Source organism: Typopeltis vanoorti, chromosome 2, assembly GCF_054136105.1.
Source record: "Typopeltis vanoorti isolate ZY-2024b chromosome 2, IOZ_Tvanoo_1.0, whole genome shotgun sequence".
NCBI classification, from domain to species: Eukaryota; Metazoa; Arthropoda; class Arachnida; order Uropygi; family Thelyphonidae; genus Typopeltis; species Typopeltis vanoorti.
Window position 1 is genome coordinate 94,211,975 of NC_143550.1, and position 25,728 is coordinate 94,237,702.

The 25,728-nt window shown below is 35.7% G+C and overlaps 1 protein-coding gene across 1 annotated transcript in view; it reads right to left on the reverse strand.

Annotated features, from left to right (window-relative positions):
• LOC150109261 (ankyrin repeat, SAM and basic leucine zipper domain-containing protein 1-like) overlaps window positions 1-24,332 on the reverse strand; it is a 162,119-nt gene extending 137,787 nt beyond the window's left edge. The window contains exons 1-2 of the mRNA XM_090406814.1: window positions 24,172-24,332; window positions 8,790-8,979 (exon numbers count right to left, since the gene is read on the reverse strand). Of these exons, the coding sequence (XP_090262940.1) occupies window positions 8,790-8,979; window positions 24,172-24,309 (328 nt within the window). The 5' untranslated portion in view covers window positions 24,310-24,332. The remainder of the gene's footprint in view (window positions 1-8,789; window positions 8,980-24,171) is intronic.
• Between the last annotated feature and the right edge of the window lie 1,396 nt (window positions 24,333-25,728).

Genomic DNA, 25,728 nt, shown 5'->3' on the forward strand with positions numbered 1-25,728 from the left:
GTTTTATATATCTTCCCCTTTACTCATACTGGCATCCCGCTGTCACATAATACTCCAGACAGTACTCTCCATTTCATCCAGCCACTGCTCATGCAGTGTTTCATGTTCATGTCAATGTTGCCGTTCTTTGTGAGGATTGAGCTCTGAAGCTGTCAAACCTTGAGTGAGGTATCTTGAAGGTATATGATGTTATTGTTAGGGCCATTCAAAAAATCACAGCACATGTACTCAGTCTTCTGTCTGCTAATTTGCAAGCCAACAGTTTCCAGAGCTGTCCCCACTTATCTAGCATCAAGTGATCTTCTAGGTCAGGGGTCGGCAACCTTTTCAGACTCACGGGCCACATTCAACTTTTATTTTTAATAATCTGGCCGCAAGCATTTAATTAAGAGAAAATAGTGAGTGAAAAAAATACTTTGTTTATCAATTTTTACTATATCAATCTTAAAAAAACAGAAATATTTAAAGTATGAGATATGAAACAAGCATGAAAATGAAACTTATTGAAAACTTATTATCACGTAAAAACAAAGTAATATAGTTTATGCATCACAATATGTGTGTCTCCCTGCTTAATGTGCCTTTTGTGATTGTTTTCCCTTAGTCAAATTATCTATATTCACTTTATAACCTGATGTTCAAATTCGAATCGAAGCATGCAAATGTTCATCAGTCAGTCGAGAAGAAAATTTACTTTATCTAAAACTCATGGTAGAAAATGCTTGTTCACAAATGTGTGCGCTTCCAAATGCGACCATCAGCTTCTTTGCGAAACTGATTAATCCTTCACATTTTTTGCTAAGCATCGATAAAATTTTTCAACATTTTCTAATGCGTTCTTCAATGTTTCATTCTGTTCCAAAACTTCCATCTGTAGTTGGTTTGATACGTCATCAATGTCGACATTAAAAGGGTTCAAAAATAATCGCATTTCGATGCTATTTTTATAAAAATTCACAAATCTTGTTGAAAATTCAGTTTGTAAATCTTCAATAATACCAACAAAAGTTTCCTTTTGTGTTTGCCATCCAATTGTAGATGCAGATTTGCAACATATATAATGATGTAGATTTTCTTCCATTATATGTTTCTTCAACAAACAGTTTGCCCTTCAAAAGATTTTATGTCAGAAAACAGTTTGACTAGTAATTTACCTTGGCCCTACAGGTTCACATTAAATTCATTAAGGTAGGTTGTAATACCTACCATAAATGGAAGAGACATAATCCATTTTTTATCCAATAGTTGTGAGCAGTATTTTCATGTTCCCTCATGAAAATATCTATTTCTTCATGTAAATTAAAAACTGATTTTAGCACTACACCTCTACTTAACCATCTAACAGCTGAGTAGTAGATAACGTCCTTACACTCTGATTCTATTTCTGTCAAGAATTCTTGAAATTGGTGGTGTTTCAGACCGTTGCGTCGGATGTAATTGACAGTAGTATCACAATGTCCATAATGCCTTTCATTGATAGAAATAGAATACCCCCATTTTCAATAAAGAGGTACTTGCTGTTCCATTCATCATTAAAACTTTTTCCTACATCTGCAATTTTACGTTTTCTTGAACCCATTTTTGAAATTATTTTTAACAAATGAACGCTACTGCAAAAGTGTGCCACAATCTCAGTTGTCATCGCATGAAGTCACCTTTGTTATCCCCACTCATGATGACTCACACAGTTAACTCGTGCCAAGTTGCACGGTGATATCACGAAATATAGGTATAAAATTATTTTTAATTTATTATTCATATTATAAAATGTATTATTTAAATAATTCAACATACGGGCCACATGCTATGTAAGTATGGTCAACCTATTATGGGCCACCAAAAATGCACATTTGGAACGCATGCGGCCCGCCTGTTGCCAACCCGTTCTAGGTCATTGCTCATCAAGACAATGTCATCAGTGTATAATATATGCCATGTGGCAGGTCGTTGAATGTGTGCTGTTAGATAGTCCATGACCAAGTTAAGCAGATGTATTCTTAGTGCCAATCCTCGATGCACTCCCATCTTGATATCCAATTCTTTGCTGGTTTCTGCTGAACATCACACTTTGATTGTAGCATTTCAGTACATGTCCTTCACTTGGTTAATATAATATTCTGAGACCTTTTGTGATCTCAGTGCTTGCCATATTGATTTCCATGGAACCCAATCAAAGGCCTTTTTGAGGTCAATAAATACAAGCGCAGGGTCTTTTTTGTTATCTTTACGTCTTTCTAGTAAATTCCTAATTGAGTATATAGCATCAACTGAGGATTTTCCTGAAATTAACCCACACTGATTTTCAGTTTTGTTAGCTCCTGATTAAGCACTTTCTCCCATAGTTTAAATGTATGAGAGATGAGTTTTTATGGTTCAAAAATATAATAACGAAAAAACTCACGTAAATTATTATTTAATAGTATAATTTTCGCCTGTGTATCGCATGCATCTTCAGTATATTTATAGAGCTAATTGAACAATAACTGATTTCAAATATTCCAAAGGGCACCACTAAGTAGCTAATGTAAGATAATATGTCTGCTCACAGTATTTTCTTATTAAAACAAGTTTTTATGGTTTTGTAAGTCAGTAAGTAAGCAAGCAAGTAAGTTAGCATGTGCTCTTAGAAAATTGTAAGAAAGCAAAGCAACATGTAAAAGTAGCTAAACAAATATCACAAAAAGACTAATAAGATTATCAAAGATAAATATCAAGAAAGGAGGCAAAATGTTCTGGAGAATATTGAAAAAAAGCTTAGAAATGGAGGAAAAGGAGTATCAAAGGAATTAGAAAAGATACAGGTAACACAATAATAGAAGATAAAGACAAATTAGATTTAGAGAAATTACTGTGACAGACTGTTAAATGAAACAAAGAAGTGACAGAACGATAGTGGAAATTATTCAAGAGGAATGCAAACAGAAGTTTGTGTGTGTGTGTGTGTGTGTGTGTGTGTGTGTGTGTGTGTGTGTGTGTGTGTGTGTGTGTGTGTGTGTGTGTGTGTGTGTGTGTGTGTGTGTGTGTGTGTGTGTGTGTGTCAAAACATGGGACAAAAAAGTCATTAAAAACTTGAAATGTGGAAAGGCAGCTAGAGTAGATAATAATCTACCTGAAATTTCTATATTTTATTATTATTATTTTGGTAACCTCCATGGAGTCAGACTCATCATGAGAGGCTCATTCAACCAGCAACACATCATAATGAGCTTTGAAGTTATTTACACTACCTGCATCTATAACATACTCCAGCAATGCATTCCACTCACTACCAACTGTCCATATAAAAAATCTACTCCTCGCATTCTTCTTCACATCTTTATATAATTTCCAGGGATGGCCTCTTGTTCTTCCCATCTTAACATCCACTGTTTATAATTTATTCTGTATTAATCTGATAGAATCCCTTAACTAACTTGAAGCTCCCTATCATATCTTCTCTTTTCCTCCTATCCACCAACCTCTGTAATTCACATTCCCTCAAATGCTCTTCATAACCAACACTCCAGATATCAACTTCATATCAAAACTGAGGATGCTAATCACAACTCCTTACTTTTTTCAAATGATGTACTCCTAAACAAGTCTACTATAAATCTGGGATTCCTTAACTAGTTTGATTGCTGCTGTAACCAATTTGGCATGAAAATCAGCAATAAAAAGACAGGCTGAACATAGGCAGTAACAACAAAAATCAGCTGCACCATGAATGGAGAGACTATAGCACAAGTAAAACATTCGACTATTCATGCACAAATTTTAGTGAAGATTGCAAATTAAATATGGAAACAGATAACACAAGGAAAGTTGGTATGCAGGGGAGTCAAGTGAATACACAGATATGAAATAAGAGATGAAATTAATCAGAACACTAAGATAATCTATACAAGAGTATTCAAACCAGTTTTAATATATGGCTCTGAGAGCTGTGCTGCAGTAAGCTAGCTAATCAGATTACAGAAAATAGATAGAGTTCTGAGAAAAATAAGAATGCTATCATGATGATACTTCTCATGCAAACCTCGTTTGCTGATGTTTAGGTTAAGGATCAAAACAAAAATATAATTTCTTAGAGTATAATTAATATTTAGTTATACCTGACAGGAAATTATATTTTTGCTATCAACATAATGCATCATCATCAAAACTACCATTTATTTTTGTTTCAAACTATCAAGCCTACATAGTTTTTTTTTTTTTTTAATGGCAATGTGAAAAGCAGTCCTAAAAGCACATCATACATTCAAACCCTTAATACCCCACATAGGGATGCTCTCACACTAGATACATTTTGACACATCTTAACAGCCAACAACCTAAAATAAAGTTCAAAGATAAAGTAAAAATTGTCTTCTTTTTTAGATACACTAGTTTAAACTAATGACTCATTATCCTTCTCCATTTACAGAAAACTCACTCATACAGGAAGGTATTTACATAAACAATCACACACTACCACCACTCTTTCCAATAGTATGTCATCCTCAAAACACTTACTGCCAATCCAAGGCTATTTGTTCGAAAACACACCCCTTGAAACTGAGCTCAGGGACACTTTTGCAACACGTTTTTAGCTGATGACTACACCCAAATATAAAAGATAAAACATTGCATGCATCTCATCATCCCTCCTAACCCAACACCCAAGATCACAGCAAAACCATTCTCATATTTTAAGGGTATACAGCAGAAAAAATAGCTAAAGTTTTCTGCAAATATGATCTCCATGCCACTTTCAAATCTTTCATTCAGGAAATTCAGGAACTGGAAATGCCTCTATAAATCTCATTCACTTTTATTTTTCTCTTTATATATGAACAAGGATGGCTCATGCATAGGCACTGTGGAACTGCAGCACAGTGGATGTGACGTTTGCACTCCATGGCTCTTGACCGCACAAAGGTAGATTTGCTTTCGAATCTAGTTGGCGACTAGAGGAAATTTTCCTAAGCCTTTTCTCGACTGGTTTCTGAATTAGTCGATCTCTGGTACGGGCAAGCAGGTTTTTTCTCTCTGAAACTCGGGTTTTTCATCCCGTAAACTCAAGAAAATCGATCGTAGAACCCAGATTATTTTTAGACATTAAAATATATTGTGTTAGGGACCACGAGATGGCAGCACTTGTTGAGCCGCCTCTTCACTGCGTGCCATTTAATTAGTGATAGCCTTGGGCTAACTATCTCTGATTGGCTACCAGTAGAGATTGAACTGCCCACTCAGTCTCCAAACGTTAGATAGAGCTAAATGCCCTTGCCTACTCCCTATACGGGAACAAAAAGGCGTTAGCTGATTTTTTTTTTATTATAAATATATTTATTAATTTATTTATATTTGCTTGTAATATTTAATTTTATCATCAACAATCCTATATAATTCTCTTATTTTGTATAAAAAATAATAAAAATCCATCTTGTAGCATTTAGGAGGATGAAGGAGGCTAGCAGCACTGTGTTTACCACAGTGTCATATTGCTACGCACGCAAGCATATGCACGTCATAGTGAGATGCGAGCTATAAGTATAATGCGGCACTGTCCGTCGTGCAGTTCCACTGTTGTTTATATGCAGTTTGCACCAGTAGTAGAGTGTTCATAGTGCTTATCATGTTTACTCCATCACTTTAAATATTTGAACATTACAATTAAAGACATAACATTTGTTATAGTTTTCATTTTAGAACATTATTGGAGTTATTGACAATTATGACCTCATAATTTTTAAGTAATTTTGAATTATACTAAACAGCATAATTTTATCGATAATAAACAATATTTTTTCATGAAACAAAACAAGAAGAATATCTTATTTTTAAGTAATTTTGAATTATACCAAACTGTACAATTTTATCGATAATAAACAATATTTTTTCATGTTTATTTCTTTTTTTAATTTTTACCATAATTTTGATATTTTATCGCATACACTGTACTTACAGTGTGTACGTATATTTCAAAAGTTGCAGCACCCCCACGATTTCAAGCCACGAGACGCAACTGTATATGAGAGTTCTAGTTCAATCATCTGGAATTTGATATTCTAAATTCTGAATATCAAATTCCCAAAAATTTATTCTCAAAACGAAATTTTTGAATATTTGAGCATTTCTTAGAATATTTGCATTTTGAATATTTCTGAATATTTGAGCATTTCTTTTCAAATATCTACTTCAACTGCCTTTCCACATTTGTTTGTGATGGATTTTGTTTTTTAACCTCAAGCATTCATTCATATTCCTATCCACATTCCTCATGAATATTTGCTGCTACTGTTCTGTTACTTGTTTCATTTAATAGTTTGTCAAAGTAATTACTCCATATCTAAAATTTTCTCTTCATTTATTTTTTTATGTCATCATCATCATTTCTAAATTCCTTTTACACTACTCTTTTCCTCCATTTCTAAACTTTTTCAAACAGCCACCAGAACATTTTCCTACCTTCCTGATATTTATCTTCTATATTCTACAGCAACTTATAGATAGCAGAGAGTGGTAATTTAGTTTATTTTTTACCCAGTGATGGAATAGGCAGAATTTGACCATTATTAGCAGATATTAAAACTTTGAAAGTGAGAAAGAAGTATTCATTTTCTCAAAACATTCCATTATATCCATTCAAACCTAAATGTTTCTTGATTGTTTTCTGAGTTGCCACTGAGTTATATTACATCACTGGCCCTGTTCATCTAACAATGCTTTGACATCAATTAGAATTAAGAAATGCACTAATGTAGTTAAAGTAGAGAATTAATTTGTTTTATCTTATTTTTTCTAAATTTGCTTATAATGGCAGAGAAGAAACTGTTTGCTTTTTTCCATAAAAGTGATTCAAGACATATTTTAAGTGTTAGGAGCAAAAACATAGCAAAAAAATAGTAGTATTAAAAGATAAAAAAAAGTCTTTAATCACTTTTAAAACGTATGAAATTACTGCTTATAAAATGACCACATCCAGCAATAAAGATGTGACTACAATACAGACCATGACAGCATCTGATGAGTGAGATATTTACCTGACTGGTGGGCAGCACAAAATTTTTCAAGCCCTGCATATAATCATATTTAACTCCAGAGGAAATGGGCTAAATATATATATATATATATATATATATATATATATTTATATATTTGGAGGTTGAAGAAAATGGATCTCTTCCCTTCCTGGACGTAAGACTTACTAAGACATCTGATTCTATTAAAATATCAATCTTTAGAAAATCTACACACACAGATACCTGCATGCGTCCTCACATCACTATCCTGCACAGAAAGTGGGTATGATCTCAACCCTAGCACATCGTGCCAGGTCTATACTGTCAGATGACGAAGAGCTAAAAAATGAACTACAACATCTACATAGAACCTTCACAAGTAATGACTACTCATTGAAAACTATTAATAAGCATCTATACCACCACCATCAAAACAACTTGGAAACACAAGACAATCCTAAAGGTTATATCTCCTTACCATATATCAGCTCGCTCTCCACGAAACTAAGAAGAATTTTACGAAAGCTCGACATAAAAACCTGTTTCTCTACTCTTCCTAAACTAAGACTGATTTTAAGCAAATACAAACAAGCTCACAACCATCTATAATTCCCAGGAGTGTACAAAATCATGCATGACTGCAGGAAGCAATACTATGGCCAAACTGAAAAATCCATCCTCCTACATCTGGAAGAACACCAGAGGGACATTGCCTACAAAAGAGCTAGAGCAAGTGCCCTGTCAAGTCATGTACTGTTTTCAGTAAACACAAATGATGAAGGCCGTCAACATGAGATAAGCTGGATAACAACCTCAAACCTTCATATATGCCGTGATGAGGTGGAGCACCGCATAGTCGAGTCTAAGGAAATTGTTATGGACCCTCATCACATAAATAATAACCTTAGCTACAATCTACCGGATGGTATTTCAGCTCTGCTATCCGATATTGGCACACTTGTGAAATCAGACGCACGCAGCTGCTTAACAATAGAACTTCAACACGGACTGTAGCTACAGTTCAAAGCTAACTGAATTTTATAATAGTCGTTTTTATAGTGATACGATGTTTCTTATAGTGTTTATTTGCTTTCTATGTTCCCATGCCTGAAGAAGTCAATCCGATGAAACATGTTGCGTTTTGAATAAATTTAATTGTTATTCTACTCTTGGTTATAGTCAGTATGTATAAATATATATATATATATATATATATAAAGAATTCATTTATACTGGTACTTAATTGAGAGATATTTAATGAGTTTAAAAATGAATTAATAAATGATGGTTCTACTCAGTGAAATCATCTTCAAGAATAACTGCAATTCCATGTTTCCATCTTATGAAGTGGTTTTCATAAGATGGAAGAAAGTCAGGCTATGTTACAAATCCCAGTTCAAATTGGAGAGACTGTTCCTCAAAGCAACACAAGTTCCACAATCCCAGTTAACTGCAACAGAACAGATGGTATGATTTTAAACAGATTTGGTGCGTGCACAATATTATGCACCCACCAACATTAACAATAGGAATCACTGCAAAAAACGCCACTGTCACCACATATGCATGTGACTATCTTTGTTATCCAGGTCACTTCACTCTGTCTTCATTGATTGTGTAGTGTTAAATTGCCTCTGATAATGCTAGCTGAAGCTAGCAAAACACCAATTGTAAATTATATGTTTACATTCAAGTGTCTGCATAGTTTTATGTTGCAGAAACTTCAACATGAATGAATTCAGTTTTAAAAATACATAACAGATGCTGTAAGGTTTAAAAAAAAAAAAGAAGTAATAATCTCACCTTTTTCTATGAATAGCTTTACAGTAGACATATTTCCCTGAATCACAGCAAACCGCAGATCATCCAGAGGGAGCAACGAGACTCTATCAATACATGGCCTTCTCTCGTGATTACTTGTATTTGGTGTGCAATAGCCATTTTTAGCTCCTGTGAACTTATGTTTATTATTTTCACATTTTTCTATACCATTCTAAAAAAAATAAATATAAATATATATATACACACACACACACACTAGTAAATTTTATATTACTAATTATATTAGTAATAGAGGTCAAAAAAAAAAAGAAAACTTAAGCAATATTCAGCTGGTACTGCAAATTGTTAATTACTGTTAATTGATCAGATGAAGGTAAGGCAAAGTTGCACTAGTAGTCTGTCATTAAGTGACCAGTCTCATCAAAATTAATGGTTATCAAAGACTGGTCTGTTAAGAGTCAACTAGACAAGCAGTTTAACATTGTTTTGAAATCAATGCCAAAACAGAACTTATGCTAAAGAATAGACTATAACCATAATCCTCACCACTTACTAAGTGTCTCACCACTTACTAAGTGTCACAAACAGAGCGATTTTTATGTGCATGACTCAGGTAATCATAATACCAAGCAACCAAAATAGTTGTACATATGCATGATTTATGCTATGGTTAGCTTTATTTAATGAACATCAGTTAACAAGGAACTTTTACACCTCAGGCCTCCTTACCTGGTTAACTATTCTTAACCAGGTAGGAGGCCTGAGGTGTAAAAGTTCCTTGCCTAATCTCTAGAGCAGCAAGGTTTTGAGATTATCCTAACCCTCAGTCCATCTTATACTTCTAGTGCACAGAACGCTAGAATACAGGTATAGTCCAACACAATTAAGATTATTATTTTGTGCCAACTAAGGGAAATAGAGAACTTATTTAAGTAGGTGATTCCCACCAATATTATTTCTGTTTATGCTATATCAATATACTTTAGGTATAAGTCAATATAGAACAAAATTTGGTATACTAAACACCAAATTATATTTGCAACTATATTATATTTGTTCCAAGTAGATACTATTGTAAAGATGAGGAGTGGACATCTGTCTCTAACCTAATGTCCAATCCTCAACTTTTCTTTAGTTCACCAGACAATTACATAATTTTCTACTGCAATGAACTAGCTGTATGTTAAACTGCAGTTATATATATATACAATGTAAAATAATATTTACAGATATTTTAAAACTTGTCACAAGTGAAAAACACTAACATCTTAGTTATGTCTGTAAATAACAATTTTAATAATTAGAAATAAAGCTTAGAAATATAAACATCAGCTACCATGCAGTTAAAAAGAATCTGAACTTTTTCAAAATCCAAATCTTTTCATTAGGAAAGTGGATTCTTTCAATTTTTAATTTTGTTTTCACTCTCATATTTAAAACTATTTAAAATATATTTAAATATATTTAAAACTATTATTTTGAAATAAATTAAAGCATGCTTAATAAAGTGTGGATCACTATAAAATTAAGATAATGAAGCTAAGACAAAATCAAACATTTCATAAACAAATAATAATAATAATAAAATATCACCTTAAATTAGAATAGCATATATCCAGTTATACAAAGCTTTGTTTGACAGACCAAAAATTTAAAAAGCAGATGATATATATACATTCAGAGCACACACAAAAAAAACAGTTATGGAGCAAATGGGTTTATTAACAAAGAAATATATGTTTACACATGATAATGTACATCCACAACTATTGGTGAAATCTTGGTTGAATAAAGCATTAACGACAGTAGTGCTTGAAATGGGCACCTTGTCTTCCAAGACAAGTTTCATATTGCACGTGAAGATTCTCTGTCATCTTGAAGAACAAGGGTTGGGACATCCATAACATACTTCTTTCACATTGTAATTTTATCCCTTAGCTTATCAAGGTTTGAAGGTGGGTCATGGTGGAATACCCATTCCTTCAACATACTCCAAATGAAGGCATCAAGTGATGCGAGATCAAGAGAATGTGAAGAGTACAGGAATTCTATGAACCTCAAAATGAGCTTCCCATGGAAGTGTTCTGAGAAATAGCATCTAGAACCATGTGATGTGTGACAGGTTGCTCCATCTTGTTGGAATAGCTGTGCACGAAATGAAATTTTTTTTGCACAACACATCCTATGCAAATTCTGGGTGAATGAAACAAACACATTCTCGACATAGCATTCATAATTCAAGGTCACAGTTACATCCTCTTCAATGAAGTAGGGCCCGATTATTTCATAGCCAGAAACCACACACACACCATGCGGTGACCTTCTCACTCTGAAGAGGTTTCTCTTGGATAAATTCAGGTCTCAAGAAACCAAAAAACCTGATTTCATGTACATTCATCTGTAAACAGATGAATGTACATGACCACTTAGAATGGAAATATGCTTTGTTCAAGAACCAGACATTATGGAGGAAGGATGGATCTTCATAGACATTAGCCAGCATGCATGTATATTCAGCATTGACTGCATGTATTTTCGGAGACTAACACTTGCTCCAGCACACGCCCATGATTCTCATTTGTGTTAACAGTTCATGATCTCCCAGAATGTCCTTTGCATTGATGCAGAACACTCCTGTACACTGGAAATTCTCAATTAAAGAATGATGACACTATTCCTTAGGCTAGGCTAAGATGGCTAAATGCGTGAAATTTTCAATTAAGACAGGGTACATGTGGAATTACCAGGCTGGTAAGTATGACAAGCTTAGGAGATTGCTTGGTTCAGTGCCATGACATGTAAAACTGAAAGGGGTGGAGGTTGATAGTGCATGGGAAGCAGATGGCTAAATGTGTGAAATTTTCAATTAAGACAGGGTACATGTGGAATTACCAGGCTGGTAAGTATGACAAGCTTAGGAGATTGCTTGGTTCAGTGCCATGACATGTAAAACTGAAAGGGGTGGAGGTTGATAGTGTGCATGGGAAGCAGTAAAGGAGCATTTGAAGGAGGCAATGGCTCACTGTATCAAGTGGGGGTTAAATGGATGAATAACACCATTAAGCTTGTACTGCAAAAAAAAGAAACAACTGTGGAGGGAATTTAAGCAGAAAGGTGATCTGCAGGCACACGAACAGTATAAAGCACAGGCCAGAAGGGTAACGAGTGTGGTAAGAAAAGCAAAAGCGAATTATGAAAGGAAATTAGCCACGCAAGCTAAAGAGAATCCCAAACAGTTCTTTCGACATGCTGCAAGTAAAAGAAAAATGTATACAGCAGAATGATTTTAAGGAATGCCGATGGTAGGGAGGTAACTGAATCAGTTGATATAGTGGAATTACTGAGCAAGTACTTTGCAAGAGCATATCATTCCGGTGGTGATATTGCAGGAATGAAGGAACCAATAGCTTATATGGGAATTGAAGTGAATGAAATGGAGGTGAATAGTATATTACAAAACCTTAATGTGAATACATCAATGTGATTGGATGGTATACCAGCTCGGGTCTTACGTGAAGCTGCTAAAGAACTGTCAGTGCCTTGACCATTTTGTTTAATTTGAGTCTCGGGTCTGGGTTGGTCCCGAGGGTGTGGAAAGAGGGGGAAATAGTTCCACTGCATAAATGACGTTCCAAGACTGCTGTTGCGAATTACCGACCAATGAGCATATCAGGAGTTGTTGTCAAGGTTTTGGAGAAAGTGGTCAAGAGAAAAATACAGGAATGGATAGATGAAAATGAGATACTGTATGGGGGATAGCATGGTTTTGTGAAGGGTAGATCATGCCTCAGTAAGTTGCTCACGTTTTATAACACAGTGATGGCTGAACTGAATAAGGATAATGGGTTTACAGCGATATTGTTGGACCTTGCTAAGGCCTTTGACAGAATACCACATGAAATTCTAATCAGTAAACTGCAGCATATGGGGATGGATATAGGGTTGGTGAGATGGACAGGAGGGGTGGTTGATGGAGAGATATCAAAGAGTAGTTTATTCAGGAGTAGAGTCCAAAAGATGGCCTGTGACTAGTGGTGTGTCACAGGGTTCTGTTCTTGGACCGATACTATTTAATTTGTTCATTAACGACATAGGAAAAGATATTAGAAGAACTGTTCATTTGTTTGCTGATGATGCAAAGTTGGGTAGAGCAATAGTGAATGCACATGATGTCAAAATTTTGCAGGATGATTTGGTTAGATTTGGAGGAATGGGCAAGGAGAATGGATGTCAATTTATTGTGGCAAAGTGTAAGGTTATGCATTTTGGGGCAAAAAGATTAGCAGCAGTATACCACATTGGTGGAACTGTACTCCAGGAGATTGACGAGGCCAGGGATTTGGGAGTGTTGGTGGATAGGGAGTTGAAGTTTAGGGGACACATTGCAAAAGTGGCTAAATCAGCTCATCAAATCACTTGGTTACTGAAGAATACTATGACAAGCAGAGACAAACAGGTTATTGTTCCTCTGTATCAAGCCTAGATAAGACCCCCATCTTGACTACTGTGCCCCGATCTGGGTGCCAGAGTTTCTTCTTGATGGGGGAGGAGGTGGAGAGGATCCAGAGGCGAGTGACCAAGATGATAACATGTCTATGAAATGAACCTTATGAGAACAGGTTGAAGATTTGTGGATTGCAGAAATTGGTTGATATATTCAGAAAAGGGGGGGTGATATGATTGAGACATTCAAATTACTGAAGGCTTTCTATAAGATTAATTCAGAGGATATTTTTCAGAATAGGACTGGTGGTGGGAGGACTAGGGGCCATCCATGGAAACTGGGCAAGGGTGTGGTTAGCAAGGGTGTTAGAACTAGGTTTTTTACTTGGAGAGTGGTGAATGAGTGGAATAAGCTGCCAGAGTCTGTTGTGGGTGCCATGACTGTGAATGAGTTCAAGGCAAAGTATGATGGATACTGTGTGTATGTTGAATAATTTAGGACCTCCTCAATGAGTCTAAGCACTCCTTGGAGTTACCGGTAATAATAATAATAACATTTTCTTATGCATCTACATACATATCTTTTTTTTTTTTTTTTCAACTGCTGGTGAGTTAGCAGATCTCATATGGAGGTAGAAGGGACTTAGTCTACACATGGCACATTTTCTCCTGGAAACTTGGGTTTTTCACTCTGCATACACACAAATTGGTCTTCAGAACACACAATGCACAGACAAAAATACTAGTGGTGGTGGTGCACAGTAGATAGTATTGGTTTAGATGATGATGTAGTGGCAGTTGGGTGTAGTAGGCGATTTAAGTGGTAAAGACAGTTGTACGGTAGGTGTCTTCCCTCAATGAGTGTTAGCACTCCCTGGCACATTAGTGCTATAGGTTACAGAATAATTTGCGTGTGAAGCGATATATAAAAAAATATCTAAGGTGGCAGCAGTAGTAACTCCACAAATACCCAAATTCCAACTTTATAACTAAGAAAATTTTTTCACTCAGTTACAAAGTAAATATACTTGACAAGAAATTATATTCTTGTTTAATCCTTTACCCAAGAGTAAACAAACAAAGTTTGCATGTGAACTATCTTAATAACAAAGCCACTCATCACTATCTTAGTATCTCCATTAATAATGCAAAGCACATCTCCTTGTGGACATATATAATGCTATGCATTAAGGGAAGGGCCACTACCCAGACAAGTTTCGAACTTTATTGAGGTCTCATGAGTGGGAGCCAGATCCAGAGGTGGTGATACTTAGGTGGAAGCAATGCTTCCACCTAAGTAGGTGGAAGTCATAGACTTCCATAGAAGTCATATTTACCTATACATGTTGCCAAAAGGTGTCTCATGTTATCATTAAATTACTCTGGATTTAGAGAGAGTAGTTGGAAGTTTTTTTCAGTTGGTTAGATTATAATAAATTTAGTTTAATCCTTTATCCAAGTGTAAGCAAACAATGTTTGGGCCTGAAGTATCTTCAGGACTGAGGCAACTTGTATAGGTAAATATGACTTCTCTATTGCTTCCACCTTAGTATCACCACCTCTAGTCTGGCTCCCACTGACAAGACCTCAATAAAGGTCGAAACTGGTCTGGGTAGTGGCCCTTCCCTTAATGCATAGTATTATACATGTCCACAAGGAGATGTGCTTTGCATTATGGGAGATACTAAGACAAGTAGTGATGAGAGCTTGGTCCATCCATCTTTACCACTAGTTGCCTCAGTCCTGAAGATACTTCAGGCACACACTTTGTTTGCTTACACTGAGATAAAGGATTAAATTAAATTTATTATAATCTAACCAAATGAAAAAACATCTGACTACTTTCTCTAAATCCAGAGTAATTTAATCATAAGGTGAGACACCTTTTGGCAACTCGTATAGGTAAATATGACTTCTCCATTGCTTCCACCTTAGTATCACCACATCTGGGTCTGGCTCCCACTGACGAGACCTCAATAAAGGTTGAAACCGGTCCAGGTAGTGGCCCTTCCCTTAATGCATAGCATTATACATGTCTGCAAGGAGATGTGCTTTGCATTATTGGTGATATTAAGACACGTAGTGATGAGAGCTTGGTCAACCTTTACCACGAGTTGCCTCAGTCCTGAAGATACTTCAGGTGCAAACTTTGTTTGCTTACACTTGGATAAAGGATTAAACCAAATTTATTATAAGGCCACTCATATACCGAGGCAGTTGACTCTGCATCAATTGCCTTCATATATCATAATGCAAAGAATGCTTCCTTTTGGATGTATAAGCTGATATCATTATGGGAAGGGTCAGTACCAAGACTGGTTTCAACATATATAGGAATCTCATCAGGGGGAGTCTGACTCAGGAAGATATCAAAGTTGAATTAATTCAGAACTCATCAATTTCCTGATATGTACCCTCAAGGTGTTAAAGGCAACTATGACAGCACTGCATAGTTAAAATATTATTAATTCACAATTCTATTCACAATTTTGCTCCAAATTACTATTTGTCAGCATTCCATATTGTAATATTTAACATTCTGCAATTTTAAGGCACTTCTCACTGAATCAACCCAACTAGACTTTGGTCTTCCTCTAGATTTCTGTACTACTATCTTGGCATCAAACATCTGTTTTGCTAACCTTTCCTCACCCACTCTATTTAAATGGCCATACTACTTTAGAGTTCTGCTTACACATTCTTGAATGTTAACAATGCCAAGTTCATTTCTAATATGATTCTACCATTGATGCCATCAGTTCACTCCCCTAGTTTTTCTCAGAACCCTAATATCTGTGGTCTTTGATCAAGTGCTATATTTCTAACAAAACTATCAGATCCATAACTTAAAATTGGTTTCAACACTACCTTGTATACTGCTAGTTTAGTGTTTCAGCTAACTTCTCTCTTATTCCATTAAAATTTATTCAGTTGGCTACCTGTCATACCAGCTTTGCTTATTCGGTTGTCTATTTCCAAATTTAACTTGCCATCTTCACTGAAAAATATGCCTAACTCTCTATTCTAAATGCAGATGAAGTTTACTATTTTCTTGCCTATTTTCATACTTTGTCTTTTTATTGCTGATTTGACTTTTGCATTAACTGATCCTAGCATATTTCTGGGTCTGGCAACCTTTTACACTCAATCCTTTCCATAGCAAACTAATAAGGACCACAGGAATGAATGATTGGTGGATAGTTTGCTACTGTGAATTTCTTTTAGCATACAGCAAACTGGCTGAGCAGCCTATCCAATCCAATGTCCAAAATTACTAACTGCATGTGTGTGTATATTTTGATCCCACTACAGTATAGATGTTTTGTGAATGTCATTATGTAAATGATTTTCATCACTTGGTGTAAGATTACCACTATGCCTAATGGAGAACATTGAAAAATTACTGTTTGGTCTATACAGCAGAGATTATGGAACTGATAGCTAACCTATGATAATCTGATGTGGTTTACGGTGTACTTCATGGGTGAAATTGTGATAAAAACTATTTTTAAAAAAACAAAAATACGTTTTCCTATATGTTGTCAAAACTTAAACTTCAATTCTCCATTCCTAGAAGATAAATTCAACAAAGCACAGCTAATAAAATAATTCCCATAGCTGTTATGATGCAATACCTGCAGTGAATATCCTCAATTAATTCATTTCGCTAAATAATGATCATCACTTAATTGCTACAGTTTAATCAGCAGGTTCCAATGCCTAGAAGTACAGAGTTTGATCATATTTAATACTGAAGACTGCTGATTAAAATGCAACAATTAGGTATTGACAATTACTATTTCTATTATAACCTCTGGGGTGCTTAAGGGTCAAAGCTGTATAACTGAGAGGAGACCTCCACATAGCCTTTAAAGTAATGCGGAGAACCGACCAGGGCTTCTGACCTAATGTCCAATCCTCACCTTCTCGTGGTGCACCCTGTTGGGTATCTACTTGGATACTGAACGAACGAGGATGGGCTGGCAATTTGGGATTTAGCCGAACAAATTGTATTCTTATTGGTTAAACCAAATTAAAAAAAAAAATGATGGTACAACATGACAAAATTTCATGCCGGCTGGGGCGTCGCCTGGTTAAACAAGGCCCCCATTGTTTTCGCCAGGGAACCAGGGCAAACAGCGAAAAGTTAGCTACTGGAACAAATTTAAAAACAAACCCCAACCCAACATCACCAGAGTTAAAGATCGGTACTATCAACGTAAGAAGCCTGAATGGCAAAGAAATGGAGCTAACTGAGGAATTAGATAAGTACCAGATCGACATAATAGGGTGACTGAAACAAAAAAGACCAAAACTGGTGAGATCTTTCTGAGCAATAAATACAAAATGTTATATTCAGGCAATGACAATCAAGGAAAAGAAGGAGTAGCCATAGTATTCAACACAAAATATGAGGCTAATCTTCTATAATGGCAGTCAGTCTCAAGTAGAGTAAAGTGGGCAAATATGAGAATGGGGAACTGGACAATGAGACTTATTTGTGCCTATGGTCCCAGAGAAGATTCTACTAAGGTAGAAGTGGAGGAATTTTTTGATGCTTTAGAAAAAGCAACTGACACAATGAAAAATGAAAAGTTGATCCTTGTTGGGGATCTAAATAGCAGAGTAGGAAATGATTGTGAGACATACAAAAATATTTTGGGAAAATTTGGAGAAAAGAGCAAAGCTAATAATAATGGCAAATATCTGTTGGATTTCTGCTCAGGACATGGACTGGTTATTACTAACACCATGTTCCAACACAAAAATGTGCACAAATTCACATGGAGAGAAGAGGCTAGGAATAAGAAAAGTCTCATTGACTATGTTATTGTTGATAGTGATGTTTTCTCCCTGGTGCAGGACACCAGAGTGTACAGAGGATTTGAAATTGGAAGTGATCACTATTTAGTCTTGAGCAGGATAAAATTGAATTTCATATTGAAAAGAATAACATGTAAGAAAGTTTTAAAGCGAATAAAAGTTGAGCAACTCTCAGATGTGAACTGTAGACTAAAATACGCAAAGAATATTGAAGAAAAAATGAAAGAGTTTGAGAACAGGAACCAAACCTTGGAGATTCAGTGGCAAGCCTTCAAGAAAACGCTGATTGATTCAGCCAGAGAGGCATGTGGTGAGGTTGTCTGCAAGGAAAGAAAAATCAGAACTCCCTGGTGGACACAGGAAGTTAAAGAGGCAGTGAAGGAAAAGAAGAAAGCATATCAAAAGTTCCTGTCAAATAAGTCAGCTTGTGCTCTTAGAGAATATAGAGACAAATGCAAGAATGCCAAACACTGTGCAAAACTAGCTAAACAAAAGTCATAGGAGGACTTTGGCAAGAATATAGAAAATAAATATCAAGAAGGTGGCAAAATATTCTGGAGGTTGTTGAAGAAGCTTAGGAATGGAGGAAATTGTGCTGTAAAAGGAGTTAGAGATGATAAAGGTGACATGAAAACTGGAATAAAAGATATCCTTGAAGTATGGAGTAATTACTTTGAAAAACTGCTAAATGAAGCAAGCAGTGATGACAGCACAGTGATAAAAAAACACTGACCAGGCATGCAGGCAGGAATACATATCCATACTTGAAGTAGAAAAAGCCATCAAAGGCTTGAAATGTGGAAAGGCAGCTGGAGTAGATGATATTCGCCCAGAAATGCTGAAGTATGGTGGTATAAGAGTCTTACAGTGGCTGCACTGCATAGTTAAGAAAGCCTGGACAGAAAGACGAATTCCCGATGATTGGAGTAGAGCTCTCATAGTACCCATATATCATCATCATCAAATTCCTGCCATGTACCCTCAAGGGGTGTACAGGATATGACAGTACTACATGAGAAAATTACATCATTACTAACTTCCTATCTACAATTTTCCTCCAAATCAGTCTGTTACTTGTCAAGACTCCAACATTATCAGATCTTATATTTCTATCGTCTAAGGCACTTTGTACCGTATCAATCCACCTATATCTTGGTCTTCCTCTGGGTCGTTTTCCTGCCAACCTGGCAGAGAACACTTGTTTTGCTAATCTTTCCTCTCCCATTCTATTTAAGTGACCATACCATCTGAGATTAGCTCTGCTAACGCATTCCTGGATGCTGACAATGTCAAGTTCTTTCCTAATATCCTCATTTTTAATATGATATTGCCATTGATGCCATCTGTTCACGCCTCTAATCTTTCTCAGGACTCTCATATCTGCGGTCTCTAGTCTTTGGTCAAGTGTTTTACTTCTGAGCCAGCTCTCAGATCCATAAGTTAAAATTGGTTTGAACACAGTCTTGTATACAGTTAATTTAGTGTTCCGACTAATTTCTTTCTTATTCCATATGAATTTATTCAATTGACTTCCCACCAAACCAGCTTTGCTGATTCTGTTGTCTATTTCTATATTTAGTTTACCATCTTCAGTAAAAATTGTGCCTAAGTAGCTGAAATGTTTTACTTGTTCCACAGGTTCTCCATTCACAACACAGTTGACATTTTCAATGATTCTGCCTATTTTCATTGTCTTTGTCTTTTTATTGCTGACCTTCATACCATATCTATTACAACAGCTATTCAATTTAGTCAGAGAATCTTGCAGACTTGTAGCGGATTTATTTAGAAGTATAACATCATCCGCATAAAGCAAAGAGCTGACATTAACATCTCCAATTTTGATATCATGTTTAATACCACATTCCTTCATAATGTGATCCATATAGATAATGAATAACAGAGGGGATAATGTACATCCTTGTCTCACACCAGATTTAACATTAAACCATCTTCCTGTACTTCCTTCAATTCTAACTGCTGACTCACAACTCAAATAAAGACTAAGTATTGCTTGATATAATGCCCCACTGACACCATATAACTGCAGCGTATTGAATAGCTTCTCTCTTGGCACCTTGTCATATGCCTTTTCCAAATCGACAAAACTTAAATACAGATCTTTGTTATATTCCCATGCTTTCTCGACTATTTGTCGTAAAGTGAAGATCTGATCCTGACAGCCTCTATTTGGCCTGAATCCAGCTTGTTCTTCACCAAGCTTTTCTTCCACAATTCTTCTCAACCGTTTCTCAAGTATACTTGCATAGATCTTGCCAGGAACACTCAGTAGGGAAATACCTATGTAATTCTCACATTCAGTTTTATTTCCCTTTTTATATATGGGTACTATGAGAGCTCTACTCCAATCACTGGGAATTCGTCCCTCTGTCCAGGCTTTCTGAACTATGAAGTGCAGCCACTGTAAGACTCTTATACCACCATACTTCAGCATTTCTGGTCGAATATCATCTACTCCTGCTGCCTTTCCACATTTCAAGCCTTTGATGGCTTTTTCTACTTCAAGTATGGATATGTATTCCTGACTGCATGCCTGGTCAGTGTTTTTTATCACTGTGCTGTCATCACTGTGATGACAGCACAGTGATGACAGCAATGAAACAAGCAGCTGTCATCACTGCTTGTTTCATTTAGCAGTTTTTCAAAGTAATTACTCCATACTTCAAGGATATCTTTTTCTCCTGTTTTCATTTCACCTTTATCATCTTTAATTCCTTTTACAGCACTCTTTCCTCCATTCCTAAGCTTCTTCAACAACCTCCAGAATATTTTGCCACCTTCTTGATATTTATTTTCTATATTCATGCCAAAGTCCTCCCATGACTTTTGTTTAGCTAGTTTTACTTACTGTTTAGCTTTCTTACATTTGTCTCTGTATTCTGTAAGAGTAAAAGCTGACTTATTTGCCAGGAACTTTTGATATGCTTTCTTCTTTTCCTTCACTGCCTCTTTAACTTCCTGTGTCCACCAGGGAGTTCTGATTTTTTTATCTTTGCACACAACCTCACCACATGCCTCTCTGGCAGAATCAATCAATGTTTCCTTCAGAGTTTGCCACTGAATCTCCAAGGTTTGATTCCTGTTCTCAAACTCTTTCATTTTCTTTTCAATAATATTTCTGTATTTTAGTCTACAGTTTACATCTGAGAGCTGCTCAACTTTTATTCGCTTTAAAACTTTCTTACATGTTCTTCTTTTCAATATGAAATTCAATTTTATCCTGCTCAAGACTAAATAGTGATCACTTCCAATTTCAAATCCTCTGTACACTCTGGTGTCCTGCACCAGGGAGAAACACATCACTAGCAACAATAACATAGTCAATGAGACTTTTCTTATTCCTAGCCTCTTCTCTCCATGTGAATTTGTGCACATTTTTATGTTGGAACATGGTGTTAGTAATAACCAGTCCATGTTCTGAGCAGAAATCCAACAGATATTTGCCATTATTATTAGCTTTGCTCATATATAAAAAGGGAAATAAAACTGAATGCGAGAATTACAGAGGTATTTCCCTACTGAGCGTTCCTGGCAAAATCTATGCAAGTATACTTGAGAAACGGTTGAGAAGAATTGTGGAAGAAAAGCTTGGTGAAGAACAAGCTGGATTCAGGCCAAATAAAGGCTGTCAGGATCAGATCTTCACTTTACGACAAATAGTCGAGAAATCATGGGAATATAACAAAGATCTGTATTTAAGTTTTGTCGATTTGGAAAAGGCATATGATAAGGTGCCAAGAGAGAAGCTATTCAATACGCTGCAGTTATATGGTGTCAATGGGGCTTTATATCAAGCAATACTTAGTCTTTATTTGAGTTGTAAGTCAGCAGTTAGAATTGAAGGAAGTACAGGAAGATGGTTTAATGTTAAATCTGGTGTGAGACAAGGATGTACATTATCCCCTCTGTTATTATCTATATGGATCACATTATGAAGGAAAGTGGTATTAAATATGATATCAAAATTGGATATGTTAATGTCAGCTCTTTGCTTTATGCGGATGATGTTATACTTCTAAATAAATCCGCTACAAGTCTGCAAGATTCTCTGACTAAATTGAATAGCTGTTGTAATAGATATGGTATGAAGGTCAGCAATAAAAAGACAAAGACAATGAAAATAAGCAGAATCATTGAAAATGTCAACTGTGTTGTGAATGGAGAACCTGTGGAACAAGTAAAACATTTCAGCTACTTAGGCACGATTTTTACTGAAGATGGTAAATTAAATATAGAAATAGACAACAGAATCAGCAAAGCTGGTATGGTGGGAAGTCAACTGAATAAATTCATATGGAATAAGAGAGAAATTAGTCGGAACACTAAATTAGCTGTATACAAGACAGTGTTCAAACCCGTTTTAACTTATGTATCTGAGAGCTGGGTCAGAAATAAAACACTTGACCAAAGACTAGAGACTGCAGATATGAGAGTCCTGAGAAAGATCAGAGGCGTGAACAGATGGCATCAATGGCAATATCATATTAAAAATGAGGATATTAGGAAAGAACTTGACATTGTCTGCATCCAGGAATGCGTTAGCAGAGCTAATCTCAGGTGGTATGGTCACCTAAACAGAATGGGTGAGGAAAGATTAGCAAAACAAGTGTTCTCTGCCAGGTTGGCAGGAAAGCGACCCATAGGAAGACCAAGATATAGGTGGATTGATACGGTACAAAGTGCCTTAGACGATAGAAATATAAGGTCTGATAATATTGGAGTCTTGACAAGTAACAGACTGATTTGGAGGAAAATTGTAGATAAGAAGTTAGTAATGATATAATTTTTTCATGTAGTACTACCATATCCTGTACACCCCTTGTGGGTACATGGCAGGAATTTGATGATGATGATGATGATTATGACCTCTTCATACAAAAAGTAATAAGAAATTTACTTCACCTTAATGAAATCATGCTTTGCCCTGATTGGCAAAGTGAAGCAAACTTAATTCCTATTAAGAATATACTAGATATGAACTTATTGTTCCACTACATTATTCTATAGCACTAGCAAAACTATCTTCTCTATAATGCTAACATTCATTTTACATTAGTTTATAATTTCCACTGCTCACAGTTAGTGGAAAGACCTTCAGGAACTTTTGGTTCCTGAAGGTCTTTGATAAAAAAAAAAAAAAAAAAAGTCCCTCCCCCTTCAATTATGACATTTACACACATGCTTCTATAAGGTGACTATAATAAATAGTCACCCAGTAATAAATTTATTTATTTCCCAATAATAACCATGAGCCAATTTGATGCTGCCATTTACAAATATGGAACTCAATCTTTATAAATTTAAATGCATAAAATGAATGGGAAGAAAGTTTTGTTTTGTGGATGACATCTTTAATTCGCAATATCCAGTGGGACTGTTCAACTAAAATAAAAATTTCAGGATTCTAGGAAGTTTCTGCTTGGTTACAAAGTGAATTACACTAAACAAGAAATTATATTAATTTTAATACTTTAGCCAAGCACATGAGCAAACAAAGTTTGCATGTGAAATATCTTCATGACTAGACCTCTTGTATATTGAGACAGATGATGTCATATCAAATTGCCCTATCATCCTATAATGAAAGCCCACCTCATTTTAGACATGTAGATCACTATGTAACAAAAAAATCACTACCCAGACTAGCAGTGACCTTTACTGAAGTCCCATCAGAATTTTAGTCTTAAAAATGTGAGGAAGACTTCAAATAACTAGTTTCCTGTTCTGCAGGAGTAAGAAACTGACTTCAACAGTCAAAAAAAATTATACCAGATTGCCTGCCTGTTTTTCTATATTGTTATATGACATTTAACTTTTTTTTAAAAAAAGTTAATTTATTATTAGTGTTGTTTACCATCCTCTGAGGTAAACTTTGCTTATGCCTCGCCATGGTGCTCTTAGGACTCATCACGGTAATCCACTGTCTGCACTACATCATCTGTACAATTTTTTTGTTAATTGCATGATCTTCAAATGAAAAAGTCCACATAAAGGTACTTCACGCGACGATGAAAATCGAACTTTTTCAATTAAAGGAGTACGTACCCATCGTTCTTCCAACTGCGTTATGGAGTTGGATGACCTGAAGGAAATAAATTACTACAAGCAAACTTACCACTATTTCAGAACTTTGATTACTTCGATCGTCGAGAGCCACTTCGGAATTCTTTCGTACTTTGCTATAATTGTCATAGACAAAATCGTCACCAGAATCGCTTTCCTCGGATTCCATACCCGCCGGTATACCAGCCATATTCAACACACTTTCAACCAAACTTAGTTTCTAACACTTGTTTTGCACACTTCCGCTACCTACCGAGAAAAGATCACAGCATCAAAATATGCGCCCTCAAATGAGGAGAGTTAGATCTAGATTTTGCTGATGACATTATTATTATTATCATTATTATTACGTGACACCTCTAAGGAGTCCAAAGACTCAATGAGGGAGAGCAGGCACGTATCGACAACTCTCCGTCTTTACTACATGGTTTTGATATTATCAAAATGCAATGATATGCAAACGAAATCAGAAGACTTGTATAACAGCTGAAATGTTTGGTATTAAAATATATATGACTAAAAGTCTAAAACAAAAGAACTTAAACTAAACAGCAAATGCCACAAAGTGATCAAAATCAATCAGCATGCTATAGAAGAAGTTAAGAATTTTGCATATTTAAGAGCAAATGTAGATGTAGAAGGTGGAACTGACATATAATGCAAAGACAGACAAAAGCTAATACTGCTTTCAGAAAATTAATACCATATCAAAAAAAAAAAATCAGCTAACGCCTTTTTATTCCCGTATACGGGGAGTAGGCGAGGCCATTTAGCCCTATCTAACTTTTGGAGATTGAGTGGGCAGTTCAATCGCCACTGGTACCAATCAGAGATAGATGGCCCAAGGCTATCACTAATTAAGCGGTACACAGTGAAGAGCACATTTTGCTCAAATGTGCCGCCATCTCGTGGTCCCTAACCCTAAAACAATATATTTAATGTCTGAAATAATGTGGGTTCTACGGTCGATTTTCTTGAGTTTACAGGACGAAAAACCCGAGTTTCCAGGAGGAAAAACCCGCTTTCCCCTGCCAGAGATCGACTAACTCGGGAACCGGTCGAAAAAAGGCTTAGAAAAATTTCCTCTAGTCGCCGACTAGACTCGAAAACAAGTCATCTTTCTTGCGGCCAAGCGCCGTGGTGTGCAAACGCCACATACACTGAGCTACTCAGGCTTTATTATTTATATATTAATATAATATATTAATAATAATTAATACCATAATAAAACTAAAATAAAGATCTTCAATAGCAATGTTAAAACAGTCATTATATGGATCAGAGACATGGAAGCTGACCAAAAAAACAGGAAGCTAAATTCAATAGTTTTCGAATCAAATCTGCATAAAATATTATAAATATTTCGGCTCCAACGTATAACAAATGTTGACTTATATAAACTGACTGTGCAAAAAAACATCACAGATGAAATTTAAAAAAATAAAATAAATAAAAAACAGAGATGGAAATGGATTGGACACATACTAAAAATGGACAGCAGAGATTCCTAAAGTGGCTTTGAGATGGATCCCAAAAGGAAAATGGAAAAGAGGCGCCCTAAATTAACTTGACAGAGAATAACAGAAAAGGAAAGAAGCCTGGCTGTCTC